A 13788-nucleotide genomic window follows, 5' to 3' on the forward strand; every position below is an offset into this window, starting at 1 on the left:
ATCGTTGGGGTCACAGTTCCCAAACTGTTTTATAACTGTTGGAATTTTTGTTTTGTATTTGGCAAAGAGGAAATAATACAATATAATGGTATGATAAAAGGAGGATTCCCTGGTTGCATAAATCCAGGTTGGGGCAAGTACTCTTTGGTGACAGATGTTCCAGGAGAGATGTAAAATCACAAAACATGCAGCAAAGTAAAGCATGAAAATATAGGCTGGTAAAGTAAAGTAAAGCAAAGCATGAAAATATAGACCTCAAAATATTCCCTTCTAAGTTGCTTCCAAAGTACCTCACTTCTCTGAGCATAGAAAGAAACCATGTTTGGTCAGCTAAAATGGTTTGCTTCAAATGGTTTCTGGGAGACAGTGGGGGAAAGCAGACGTCTCTGAATTAAGGAATGGCTTGTTAAAATGATGTTCCCCGGGGTCGAATTTACCTCTCCTCCTGTGCCTTGTAGCCACTGTGTCTGGGGCAACAGACACTTAACAATAGTTAATGTTTGAAAGGTACAATATGTTCTGTGTAACCAGACTGCTCGTTTCCTCTTCCTAATAGCTTGATTGCTATTGCAGGACGTTGAAGATTTTTATTTACCTCATTAGACCACAAGAAACAATGCCATTAATATTTAAGCCCTGACACATTTTTAAAGTAAAGACAAAAAACCCTTAAGCCTTAGTAACCCATTAACTATACTTTTTCTTTTTTTTAAGGTCAACATATTTGATTCTAGTGTGAAACAAAGGATGTTGGAAGCACTTCATCCTTGATCACCAGTAGATACACAAGCAGGTCCTTCAAAAGGTTTCAGGGTGGAGAGCTCCTATCCAGGGTCCTAGCCAAGCAGCCTTGCCCATTTCCAGGATACTCCATTCTGCCACCTTCCCTCTCATTTCCCCAATTTCTCTCTCCAAAGGGACACTTGGCATTCCATGCCCATTCAGCATGCTCATTCTTCATTGAACTGTTTGGAGGATTTGCTCTCTTAGGTCTCCCAGCGGGGGGGAAATCTGCAAAGCTTTGGGTTTTCATGACCCTGCTGCTATCTTCTTCTTTTGTATCTTAGACATCTTAGTGGACCACAAGCTTCACATGAATCAACAGTGTGATGCAGCAGCAAAGCAAGCTAAAGCTATTCTAGACTGCATCAACAGAACTATAATGCCTAGATCAAGTGACAGTACCACTTTTTTCTGCGTTGCTCAGACTACATCTGGAATACTGAGTCCAGTTCTGGGCGCCGCAATTTAAGAAGGCTATTGACAAGCTGAAACGTGTGCAGAGGATGACAACCAAGAAGAAGAAGAAGAAGAGTTTGGATTTGATATCCCGCCTTTCACTCCCTTTAAGGAGTCTCAAAGCGGCTAACATTCTCCTTTCCCTTCCTCCCCCACAACAAACACTCTGTGAGGTGAGTGGGGCTGAGAGACTTCAAAGAAGTGTGACTGGCCCAAGGTCACCCAGCAGCTGCATGTGGAGGAGCGGAGACGCGAACCCGGTTCCCCAGATTAGGAGTCTACCGCTCTTAACCACTACACCACACTGGCTCTCCCAAGATGATCAAGGGTCTGGAAACCAAGCCTTATGAGGAATGGTTGAGGGAGCTGGGTATGTTTAGCCTGGAAAAGAGGAGAATGAAAGCCATCTTTAAATATCTTAAGGGCTGTCACATGGAAGATGGAGCAAGCTTGTTTTCTCATGCTCTCGACCTGAACCAATGGTTTCAAGTAACAAGATCTGAAATTCTGACTAAACATCAGGAATAACTTTCTGACAGCAAGAGCTGTTTGACAGTGGGACTCTCCTTCCTTGGAGGTTTTTAAGCAGATGGTTGGGTGGCCATCTGTCTTGGATGCTTTAGTTAAGATTCCTGTATTCTAGGAGTTTGGACTAGATGCCTCTTTGGGGTCTCAACTCTACAATTATATGATTCTGGCTACAAAAGGAGCTGCCCTCAGACAACTGATTATGTTATTAGTATACAGTGGTACCTCAGGTTAAGTACTTAATTTGTTCCGGAGGTCCGTACTTAACCTGAAACTGTTCTTAACCTGAAGCACCACTTTAGCTAATGGGGCCTCCCGCTGCTGCTGCACCGCCGGAGCACAATTTCTGTTCTCATCCTGAAGCAAAGTTCTTAACCTGAAGCACTATTTCTGGGTTAGCGGAGTCTGTAACCTGAAGCATATGTAACTGAAGGTACCACTGTACATGACAAAGTATGCACACAAGTTTATTTTGTTGCTAATGGCCTGCACCATCCTCAAGGTTTAAGAATGAGCATCTGCTACCATAGGGTTTCTGCGTCTCTCTGCCAAATGAGGCCTATTTCTCAGTTTGTGTATTCAAGGGGAGCTGTCACTTATCACTTAGACAGGGGCCAACTTACAGGCACAGGCAGGCATAAAGCAGACCTGTGTTATGTGTCACAAGTCCAGATGTCATGCTAACATGCATCACCAGTGGCTTCTCCATGTACAAAATTGCTGTATCATCATTTAGCATCATGGACATTTATCGGATAGCGTGGGATTAACATTCTAGTACTGTCATTTCAATTCATTGGGCAGTGAATTTACCTCCTGAAAATGGAAGCATGATCAAAAGTGGGCTTTAAGAATAAGCTTGTGAGAGGAGGCTCGCTTATATATCATGGAAGATCCCACTAATTAAAACATATTCTGCTAATTAATACCACCGTAAAAGTGGCATAGCTGCACTCAACTTAATGAGCCTCCTCTGGTTACATTGGGCGAGCTGGCCCATTTCGATGAACCTTAAAAATACTTCTCTTGTTAAGAGCACTGTCTGTGGCAAGGAAAGTGCTCACGGGAGAGCACTAGGAAATATTCTATTGCCATATGTTTACTAGTATGGGGCATCCTGAACATTGTTTTCTGTTACATTAGAGAATCCCATCTCGAATAATTGCCTGAGCACGTCCTAAATGGTTGGTTAAAGCAGAAGAGCGCAACAGATACAGCAGGTAATTAAAGGTTTATTTCTTGTTAACCCAACCCAACAGCAGCACAACTGGGGAATGGCTTCTAAACAGCTTTTAATAATCTTACAACAGGAGGCATGTTATTCCCTTCTTCTGTATGCCCCAAATAGCTGAAGCCAAAGACTGAGGAGAGTGAGTTTGACAGAGGCCTGTACTAAACTTGTGACATATAAAGGTTGTGTTGTCATGAAGATCAATACAGTCTACCATGTCTTAATGCCCCTCTGAGATAAATTATGATACACTATAGCCTGAGTTTGCTCCATGGGTGAGGGAGTATGAAAAAACATGTAGAGAATCCCAGCTTATGGCACAAGACTGAAGAAGACGACTTTCCAATCCTTCCACCCTATAATTCTGCGCATGATGGTCACAGCATTACCGGATCAGCTTCAGAAAAAAGGCAAGAGCCATTTCTCTCATTTTTCACTCCAGCGAGCAAATGGGTTTTGACAACAAGATGCAGAATTTGTAGTTCACTGAGCAGATTGTTTGCAAGGATGAAAATAGCCACCGGAGGCAGATGTTCCAAATACTCTCCAACATTCATTCATACATACTTCCAAAACAGAGACTCTCATTTCCTTCCATCGTGTCTCAAGGCATAGAGGATTGAAAAGAAAAAAAACCCTGAAACCCTACAGTCATTCTAACTTAAGATGGCAAACCAAATACTCTGCCAATCCGGCAGAAACTAGAGGTCTAGGTCATAGGTAAAGGTAAAGGGACCCCTGACCATTAGGTCCAGTCGTGACCGACTCTGGGGTTGCGGCGCTCATCTCGCTTTATTGGCCGAGGGAGCCGGCGTACAGCTTCCAGGTCATGTGGCCAGCATGACTAAGCCGCTTCTGTCAGACCAGAGCAGTGCACAGAAACGCTGTTTACCTTCCCACCGGAGTGGTACCTATTTATCTACTTCCACTTTGACATGCTTTCGAACTGCTAGGTTGGCAGGAGCAGGGACTGAGCAACTGGAGCTCACCCTGTCGCGGGGATTCGAACCACCGACCATCTGATCAGCAAGTCCTAGGCTCTGTGGTTTAACCCACAGTGACACCCGCGTCCCGTCTAGGTCATATACTTGACTAAATAATTCCATCTACAAGTGTGGACAGAATGCTCACAAGCTCCAGGCACACCTACCAAGCAATGTAGCCATGTGTCTGCAGGATTCACATAGGCTTGCCATACGTCTGGGAGTTCAAAGGTGGAATTGACGTTCGGGGGAAATTTCCGAAAGGCGGCACTTTGTTCTGGATCTTAAATCAGAAATTTTTTTTGGTGTTTTTGAAAGGAGAAAAAAAGCTCAACAACTTTCAGGGTGTTGTGCGTGCACACACAACATATATGTGATAATGCATTAATGCTTTCCGTCCACAGCTATGGTCAGCGGTGAACTAGGCCATAGCATTATAGAGATGGAACGGATTATGGACACAAACCTAATTTTCTACAATGGATGAATTTGCTTGACCTCAAGAACATCTCCTCATAAGAAGGTGGCAACTAAAAACCAACTCTTGTTGTTGTATTAGGATCTAATGATGAGGAGAAATTACAATTACAAATTAAAGCATTTCCACAGCAAAGCCCCCAAATCTGCCCACTGTATACAACTGCAAATCCAGCTTCACTCAATCAATTTACTCCTTGGGCGCAACTGAATTAGTATTTGGCAGTCAATTGGGAATATTACATTTTATATCTGCATTTAAAAAACAAAACAAGACTTCTATCCAAGCCTGATGATCCTTCTAGTCATAATAATATGCCCCAAAATTTATTCAAAAAACAAAACAAAACTGCAAGCGTGACAGATGTTTTCATCGAGAAAGAAATACTACCTGCCACAGTCTGTCCTGTTTCCTGCCTCAAAGGGGCCGGCAGCTTTAATGTTTTGTTGACAGAGATGTGAGAGGAGGGAAGGGAACATGAAGCAGCAGGCCTGTTCCATGTGCCTCCGCTGGAGTTTACCTGCTTAAAAAAAACCCCCAGCTTACAGATGCTTTAGCACCTTTTGAACTTCACGGAACTTTTTCCCTGACACAATTGCTCCCAGAAACAACCGTCTGGTGCAAACATGCTTTGCTGTGCTTTCTAAATGATTTATCTTGCCACAGACCTTGATATTCAATACAGGTGAAGCAATAAAGACAGTAAAGCTTTCAGGTTCGACCATCAAGGTTTGGAAAAGCTTCAATGGAAATTAAATAGCATCAAGGTGGTTCCTGAGCCTTTCCTCTTTTGTTTCCCCCCCTTTATCTCTTCTCAAAGAAAAAAGGATTTACACAGGGGATTTGGGAAACAACCTTAGCTGGAGGTACCTTTGCTTTGCAAGATAAAGCACAACCCTATGAAAAGATGACTCAGTCGCTGCTCCTGGCATTGTCTCTGATTTCTTAAAGCTGGATAGGAGTTTATGGGATTCATTTATCTCCCTGATCCATTTTCTATGGCCTCCTTATTGAAGCTTCTTCATGGTAACATCTGGAAACTGATAAGCGTCCTAAGTGGCTGAAAGCAAGGGTTGAACTACACATTACATACAAATGGCAGCGGTGGGTGCTTCTGGACATTGTCAAATGGATTTATTGCAATGTGCTTCACGTGGGGCTGTCCCTTGGTCTTGGTGCAGAAGCTGCAACCAGCGCAGAATATTGTGGTAAAGCTGGTGAGTAGCAGCTAGTGGCAAATATGGTACAGTGGTACCTCGGGTTACATACGCTTCAGGTTACAGACTCTGCTAACCCAGAAATAGTACCTCGGGTTAAGAATTTTGCTTCAGGATGAGAACAGAAATCGTGCTCTGGCGGCGCGGCAGCAGCAGGAGGCCCCATTAGCTAAAGTGGTGCTTCAGGTTAAGAACAGTTTCAGGTTAAGAACGGACCTCCGGAACGAATTAAATACTTAACCCGAGGTACCACTGTACAACAGTTTGAGGAATTGCACCGGTTGCCAAGAACAGCTGGCGGGAAGGCATGCTGCCATGGACCTGGCCTCCTGGAAGTGCTGCTGCTTACTGGAGTGGTGTGGGAGCAATGTGGCAGCAAGGTTGCGCTGGGCGCATCTGTAGGATGAACTCCGCCAGGGCGTCCCTACCGCCTTGCCCTCGCCACACTACCGCAGAACTGCTATTGTTGGAGGCAAGGCCTGCAGCGCTGCTCCTCCCCCCGGCCTCTTCTGCTTGCTGCCAGTTAACTATCAAGCCATGTGTTGATCCGTAAACGGCTTAGGGCCCAGGAAGGCAGTTGATGCATCACCTCCTCCTCCCCTATATATGCCAGCCTACTCCTTGAGATCAAGTGGACTGGAGACACCCTCTAACAATGCCATTGGGGTGACATAGGAGAAGATATTCTTAATAGTGGCACCCCAACAGTGGAACGCCCTCCCCTCGCAGTTTGGTTGGTTCCAACAGTGATGAGCTTTAAGTAACTTGTAGAGACATAACAGGGCTTTTTTTCCAGGGGGAACTCACAATAACTCAGTTCCGGCACCTCCCAGGTGGGCACGATTGCCATTCTTAGAGAACAAGGGAGGCATTCATGGTGAGTTCCAGCACCTCTTTTTCTAGAAAAATAGCACTGGACATACTGAGGCATTTCCTTAAGTTGACTGGAGAAGTTTTGTCGCTCTCCTGGTGCTGCAATGCAAGCTGACGCATTGTTGCCATTTGATTCTTCAGATTTGATTATGTATTATATATTTTATGTTGCATCCCAGTCTGTGAGGGGGTTATAAAACCTTCAAGACTGCTGCTTTCCCACTACCATTTCCCTCTGCCATAAAACAGAGGCTGCTGCTTCTATGGGTGGCAATGCAGCTACAGAAGGAAAGTGGTCATGGTGAAACCACCCTCACTTCTCTGCTGACAACCATTCCTATTGAAGCCACTGGCACTTTGTTGAGCACAGGTCTGAACTTCAGTGTATCCAGGCAGAAGCCCAACACACACCCCTTATTCTACAATATCGTCTCTTTACAATGCCTCCAGGCCCAAACAAACAAACCCAAAGGAATACATACATAATTTGTGCATGTGTGATAAGAAGAATCTGGGGGCATATGCAAAGAATCTCTGATTTAGAACCCAAAAGGGCACTTTTCTAGCCCGTAAGGTTTCAAATAATTAAGAAGTTGATACAGATTTCAGTTTCCTGTAGTCAGTGAGCATGATTTCCATGCAACTTGTACAGCCTTTCCAGGCAAGCTCCTTTTAGTCTGGTGGCGCCCAGCCCAAGGACTTTTCTGTTGACCCTATGTGCAATAATTATCCTTGAATTAAAGACCATTTATCCAGTTCCTCTTGAATACTTTATCATTAGGGGAATGAAATAAATTTGGGGAGGCAAGAATTATGGCCAATGTTCCAGCTAACAACCTGGTATGAAGTCTTGTCTTATTTTGCTCCTCTTTAAGGCAGACAAGGGGAAAGAGAAAACACTCGATTTGGTGCAGAAATGATGTCACTGCAGCATTCTTGCATGCCACATTGTTCCTGCTCTTATACCATAGCTAGGCAAACTAAGGCCCAGGAGCCGAATCCGGCCCAATCGCCGTCTAAATCCGGCCCGCAGACAGTCCGGGAATCGGCGTGTTTTTACATGAGTAGAATGTGTCCTTTTAATTAAAATGCATCTCTGAGTTATTTGTGGGGCATTCATTCATCCCCCCCCCTTCCAAAATATAGTCCGGTCCTCCACAAGATCTGAGGGATAGTGGACCGGCCCCCTGCTGAAAAAGTTTGCTGAGCCCTGTCTTATACCAACTCAGATCTGCTTGTGCATCTAGCTCAGTATTCACTAGTAGTGGCTTCCTAGGGTTTCCTACCTGACAATGCTGGGTATAGAATATGGCACCTTCTGCTGCAAGATGCAACCTTGTTTTTCCCGTGAGTTAAGGAATGCCCTACATACATCAACAAGAACGCACACCATGATGCACGGGAAACGAATGGGGCAGATACTGTGGCGGCACCTGGAGAACATGCATACTGGAGATCAGCAGAGTTTTGAACTGTGCTCAGCATGTAAAGGATGGGCAAATATCAGAAAACAGATTGGATATTCAGAAAAACACAAATATATATTTAATAAACGCACACACACAAAATTACATGTTCAAAATGTTATCAATGATTTTTAGGGAAATCACTTACACCAAAGAGGCACATTTTATTTGCTTCATGTCACTGTTTTGTCTTCCTGAGAATGCATTTGCATTGTTTATTTTCAATCTCTGACAGAGAGTAACAGTTTCTCTTGGTTCTCTAAGCACTCTTTCAGTTTATCTTCCGTCAAAGTCAGGCGCTGCTCCAAGATTGAGACAGTCTGTTAGGAGAACAGGGCAACAAGTGCTTGTTATTGATTGTAATGTTTTATTTACAAAATAACTTCTCTTAATACACTAAAGAAACCAGAGAACTGCAAGATTTGATTCAGGTATTCCACCATTTCAGTAGCTCATGGAAACTTTAAAAATACATGGGTTTTTTTGCCGTGCTAAACACATCATGGTCTCGGCATCAAAATAAAACCAACTATTGGAGAAGAACTCTAAACTCCAATTTATTTTTTTCTGGCAGAGCATCCCTGTATGTGCTGTGTATTCAGTTGTATCAGACTAGAGTATTGATTCGGAGAATAAAGCCTCCAGCTTCTACAACTCTGGAAACTAAAGTGTTGAGAGTTCCCCTTTCAAAGCTGATACCCAAAGGGCCACATGAGATGTTCTGCACACACACCAGGGTTTTTCCAAATTTCTCCCTTCCCCCAAACAGGTGTAGCCCTAAACAGCTGCAGGTAAGGCATGTGATGTGGAGACTGCAGCTGGGGAAGAATGAGTGACACACCCCTCCGTACCTTGGAAGCGCCTTCTCAGGGGGACCTCAGGTCTTGGCACGTAAATATTGTGAGTTATGAAGGGACTTCAGAAAGGGCTTGGATGGACATCACAAATGTCTGAAATACTTTGTTGTATCAGAATCCAACTTTTCATTGATATCTGCTTTCAAATATATTCTCCACTCTACTGTGGAACACATTAAATTGATAGGAATGGTGTTACTGAGAAGTGTTGAGCAAGTTTTTGTGGATCTGAACACACCATGTAAGACACGTTCTGTGTTTCTCGGGTACTAGTAGAAATTGGGTAATGCTCTGATAGACCTTAATTACATTGACAATAACAAAAATTATTAAAGGATGTATTTTTTTCTTTTTCTTGGTCATAATTCTTTTCCTTTTCACAAGTTTTACATATTTACTTAAATTTCAAAATACGTTTTTCTTAAAATGTTGACTTCTCACCCTTACCACAATGATGTATTTTATTCCTACCTTATACCTACTGCTTTATATAACATACTTTTATCTAATACAATTATCCTCTATTTCACCTATTATTGTTTTCATTCTGCAGGTGATGTATTTTTTCTAGGAGCTCAAAGTACTTCACATATAAAGCAGTTTGTTTTAAATCAGTAGATCAGTCTACTAAGGCATCTGCTAATTGGGGTGGGGAGGAATTTGTTATCCGTTGGGCTGAGCAATTTTTTTTTATTGTGGAAAACTTCTTTTTCGACACTATTTTAGCTCAGGTATGTTAATTATGGTGGCATATCCATCTGATAAAGAGTAGCAACTTTTATTAAATTTAAAGTGCTTCTACTTCATTCAATACCTCAGAAAGACATATATACTGGCATTGATATATGATATGCAATTTCTTTCGCTGACTGATCAGAAGTCCTACTTCACAAACATAATATTGGTAATTATTACAACTCTGGAGATAGTATTATTATGCATTTATGATCGACGAAGGGCTGAGGCAGAGAGACGGAGTGTAGCCTGCCTCAGGTCAATGAACTTGTGAAGGAGTTACCATTTGTGTAGGCCTACCTGAGAAAGTTTTTGAAGAGAAAGTTTTTGATGTCAATCTTTAAAATAGATAAATTTTGAATTGAGGGCCCAGAGGCATAAGAGGACAGGAAGAGTTCTGCTAGACCAAACGCAAGGCCCAGCTGCCCCTGAAGTAGGAACAGGGCTATTTGTCACTTCACCACTAGCCCCAAGAAGCCTAGTGATTTATTATTTACTTGCAGGCAATCCAGTACATGCAATGGTGTTGGGGATTTACTCACAAGAGTAAGAACATCCAGCTGCTCCACAATGTGTTCCAAGGCGTTAGTCAAAACTGGAGAAATGCCTACTGGCTCATCCATGGTGTGCGCAATGTATTTACTTCCATCTTCCAAGCTTGTCCTTGTTGCTCTTGGTGAGGATAAAACTGAATGCTGCTGCATGTCTTGGCTGTTCATTCTATCTTGCTGCATGATCACTCTCTCTTGTTGCATGGAAGGTTGAGCTAAAGGGATACTTGGCTTTGTCTTTGATTAAAAGGAAAAGCAGAGGGTGGTAAGCTTGAAAATATTCAGCATCCTCTTTTCCCTTTCGGGAAGCAAAGATGAGTACTGCAGTTGTTACCCTGCCATACCTGTTCTCACAAAAAAACAGAGGAGGTTCCTCCTCAGCCTACATCTTTTCTCTCTCACATTTCCCCAAAAGGACTTACCAGTTTTAATAACTCGTATTCATTTTTCTTTTATTCTCTGCTGTTCTGGAAGCTCCCAGAAGTATTTTACTTGTAGCCTTTCACTATCATGAAGTGGTTTACAAAATAAATCTCCCTGGTGACTGCTAGCAGGAAGACTCACCATGAGACTGAACTCACAAACGGTGATTAGAAGCCTAGTTTTGCATGCCCTTGAGGGCTGGTTCCCAAGGCCGCAAAGCAAGTTCTTTATGAGTTGGAGAGGCCTACTAGGCAAGCCCAAGCTCTCAGGACCACGTAAAGTAGCTCTTTAGATTTCAGCCACAGTTAGAAGTGTTACTGCACCGAAGCCGTTTTTCCTGCATGGAAGCAGTTTCGGCAGATTCCACTCTTGAGTGTGCCAAGTAGGCTGAGGTTATTACAGACTCCAATGCAAAATAAAATCAAATCAGGACTATTCTTAAATAAGGTTGTAGGGATGGGGGGCAGAGGCATTCTGTATGTATGTTGAAACACATATGGAAATAAAAGGAACGTAAAGTGAATTCTCTGTAGCTTAAATGATGAAAGCTAAAAAAATAGAGCCAAGTATTTAGCATCACAGAGAAACAAATTCTCTTCTCCACAATAAACCAAGGCTAAGTTCTTTTTTTTTGTTTGTTTCGTAAACTGATATACGGCTTGATTGTAGAAAAAAACCTCAGTACAGCAGTCCTGCACGAAGCTTGTTATAGTCAGTGTCCCTGCCATTTGACAGATACAACAAGCAGGCCTAGTCAAAGAGACCAGGTGCTGCTCTCTCTGAATCTATGCAAGAAGGAATTTCTTCCATGTAGATCTGCTATATAGCTAATGACATCAAACACTGGTACAATTCAAAGGCAAAAGCACATCCTTCACAGAATCTATTTAACTCCAAAGTACTGTATCAGTTGTAAGAATTTTGCCTGCAAATAAACTAAGTCGGTGTTCTGAAGAAAGTTCATGCCATGTTATCCGACTCAAAAACCATCTGCATTTAATCTCTGGCCAGGCACCACACACATAAAGCATATCTGACAGCTTCCTGTGGAATACCAGGAATGATCTCATGACAAACAAGGATTTGAAGATAGGCTTTCTAATGAATCATGACGTTGGTGAGGCATGTACTTTAAAAATAGGATGGCCAGCTCCCAGTTTGCCTTCTGATGTTGAACTTTTTTGCACTGCTCTGTTGCATGCAAGGTGAAAAACACACACTCGACCTCTTATTTAAGAACAGACTAGATACGTAATATGGGAGTTCATTAAGAACTAGATCTTCACAGTGATATATGCTTAAGGAGTAGCTATTATAGAAATAAATATCAGTATATCTGACTGCATTGTTTGGGAGGAAACTTATGCATTTTACTCGACAGTCCAATAGTTTATTAAATCACAAAACCAGATGATGATAATTGAATTGAATTTTGTTCAAGCAAAATAAATACAAATAGCCAGTTTGTAATCATTTATTATTACTCCTACCATATTACTTCTTTTGCAGCCATTTGGTTCTAGTCCTTTGATATTACTTTCTTTTTTCACACATTTGAAGTGTCAAAACCAACCATATCTTTATTATAGTGCCATCTGAATTCATGACACCTTACAAAGAATGAGACAACAGGTCTCTATCTTCAAGGCATATACAATCATACCTTGGTTTTCAAACAGCCTAGTTCTCAAACGTTTTGGCTCCTGAAAAATCAAAACTTGGAAATGAGTGTTCTGGTTTTTTAATGTTCTTTTGGAAGCCGAACATCCGACTGGGCTTCCGCGGGCTTCTGATTGGCTGCAGCTGCTTCCTGCAGCCATTCAGAAGCTGCACTTTGGTTTTCAAATGTTTTGGAAGTCAAATAGAATTCCGGAACAGATTCCACTGTGTGTGTGTGTGTGTGTGTGTGTGTGTGCGCGCGCGCGCGCCATGTGACTGTGAAAGAAAGCAATTACTATATACGTTTTATGTATTCCATCCCAGCAACCCTATCAAACCTACTGGAATCAGCAATGGAAGCAAGACTTGGTGGGCTGCACCCTAAGCAGGTTAGGCTTTTAGTTGATGTCTGGCTTTTGTACAATGTTACCCAGGGATGGGACACGCCAGTTTCTGAAGTATAACACAGAGTTTTCAATTAAAGTTCATATTCCCTTGATTGATACAGAGTTCAGAAAAGTGCCTGGATATACAGAATAATAAAATGTTAGTAATAATTTCAATTTATAAAAAAGAAGTGATAAAAACTACTCTCTTAAGGTTAGGCGTTTTAATATGTTCAATTTCTTGTTCGACAGACCGATCCTATGATTCAAGAAAAGGCCAAGCCTAAGGATCTTTCTACTATCTTCACACTACAAAGATTGTTTGGCGCAGGACAACAGAGGACTCGAGAGTCCTCCTTGCACATTACAGCAGTCATACACAGCAAAGTTTGTATTGCTTTGGGGAAAGGGAGGAGAGAACATGACCAACTTTTAAAATGTGCACTGCCTTCTATTCACCTTCACAATCCACAGAAGCTCAAAGTCTGGCACAAATGTACCCTGCCTAATTCTATAAAACAGGGACTGGATAAGTACTCAAGGAAAGCTTCCCAGGGAGACAGAAGTAGAAGTCACCTCATATATTCTTGCAGCCTAAGCCCTAGGAATGAGCTGTAAATCTGTGGCAATGCAGGGACCCCCCCCCAACCCACAAGGGGCAAGACTAACAGGATTACCAGCTCCCTTAATGAAACCAACATTTTCACAGCTCACTTTGTTATTATTACTAATTTAGCATGGTCAAGCTTCTGGAGGGCACTAGGTCATTTCAGAACAAGAAAAAAATAAAAATAAAACCTCATCGACTTGATTATATGATAACATATGCAAGGGAAATAAATTCAGCTCCCCAGTTGCTGCCTTTGCAGCTGTGGTTGGGGAAGCCGGTTTTATTTATTTATTTGCTGAGGTTGACAGCTGTGCTATATTTAGCACAACTACAATGGCATTAAATAGCAGCTGCTTTTCAGCCATGGTCGATCGGAACAGTAAGTGGGTCTATATGGTCTGTTTGACAGATCTGGGTTTGGGGTGCGAAATATGGAATACCCCATGAGTGTTGTGCTTCAGATTGCAAATGGTCTTAAAAGAAGCTTCCTGAATAGCTCATAAATCAATGGTTGTAGCTTAGCATTTTTAACACAGGAAAAAAGATCTAGCC

The 13788-nt window shown here is 42.3% G+C and overlaps 1 protein-coding gene across 4 annotated transcripts in view; it reads right to left on the reverse strand.

The window, feature by feature from the left end:
- Positions 1-8071: 8071 nt before the first annotated feature.
- Positions 8072-13788, reverse strand: part of POC1B (POC1 centriolar protein B) — a 28224-nt gene continuing 22507 nt past the window's right edge. For 3 of the 4 annotated variants that reach the window (XM_053405774.1, XM_053405778.1, XM_053405775.1), the window contains 2 exons: positions 10150-10395; positions 8072-8335 (listed from right to left, as the gene is read on the reverse strand). In XM_053405774.1, the coding sequence (XP_053261749.1) occupies positions 8237-8335; positions 10150-10395 (345 nt within the window). In that variant the 3' untranslated portion in view covers positions 8072-8236. The remainder of the gene's footprint in view (positions 8336-10149; positions 10396-13788) is intronic. The other variant, XM_053405777.1, reaches the window with a different exon arrangement.

Source organism: Podarcis raffonei, chromosome 10 (genome assembly GCF_027172205.1).
Source record: "Podarcis raffonei isolate rPodRaf1 chromosome 10, rPodRaf1.pri, whole genome shotgun sequence".
Classification (NCBI taxonomy): domain Eukaryota; kingdom Metazoa; phylum Chordata; class Lepidosauria; order Squamata; family Lacertidae; genus Podarcis; species Podarcis raffonei.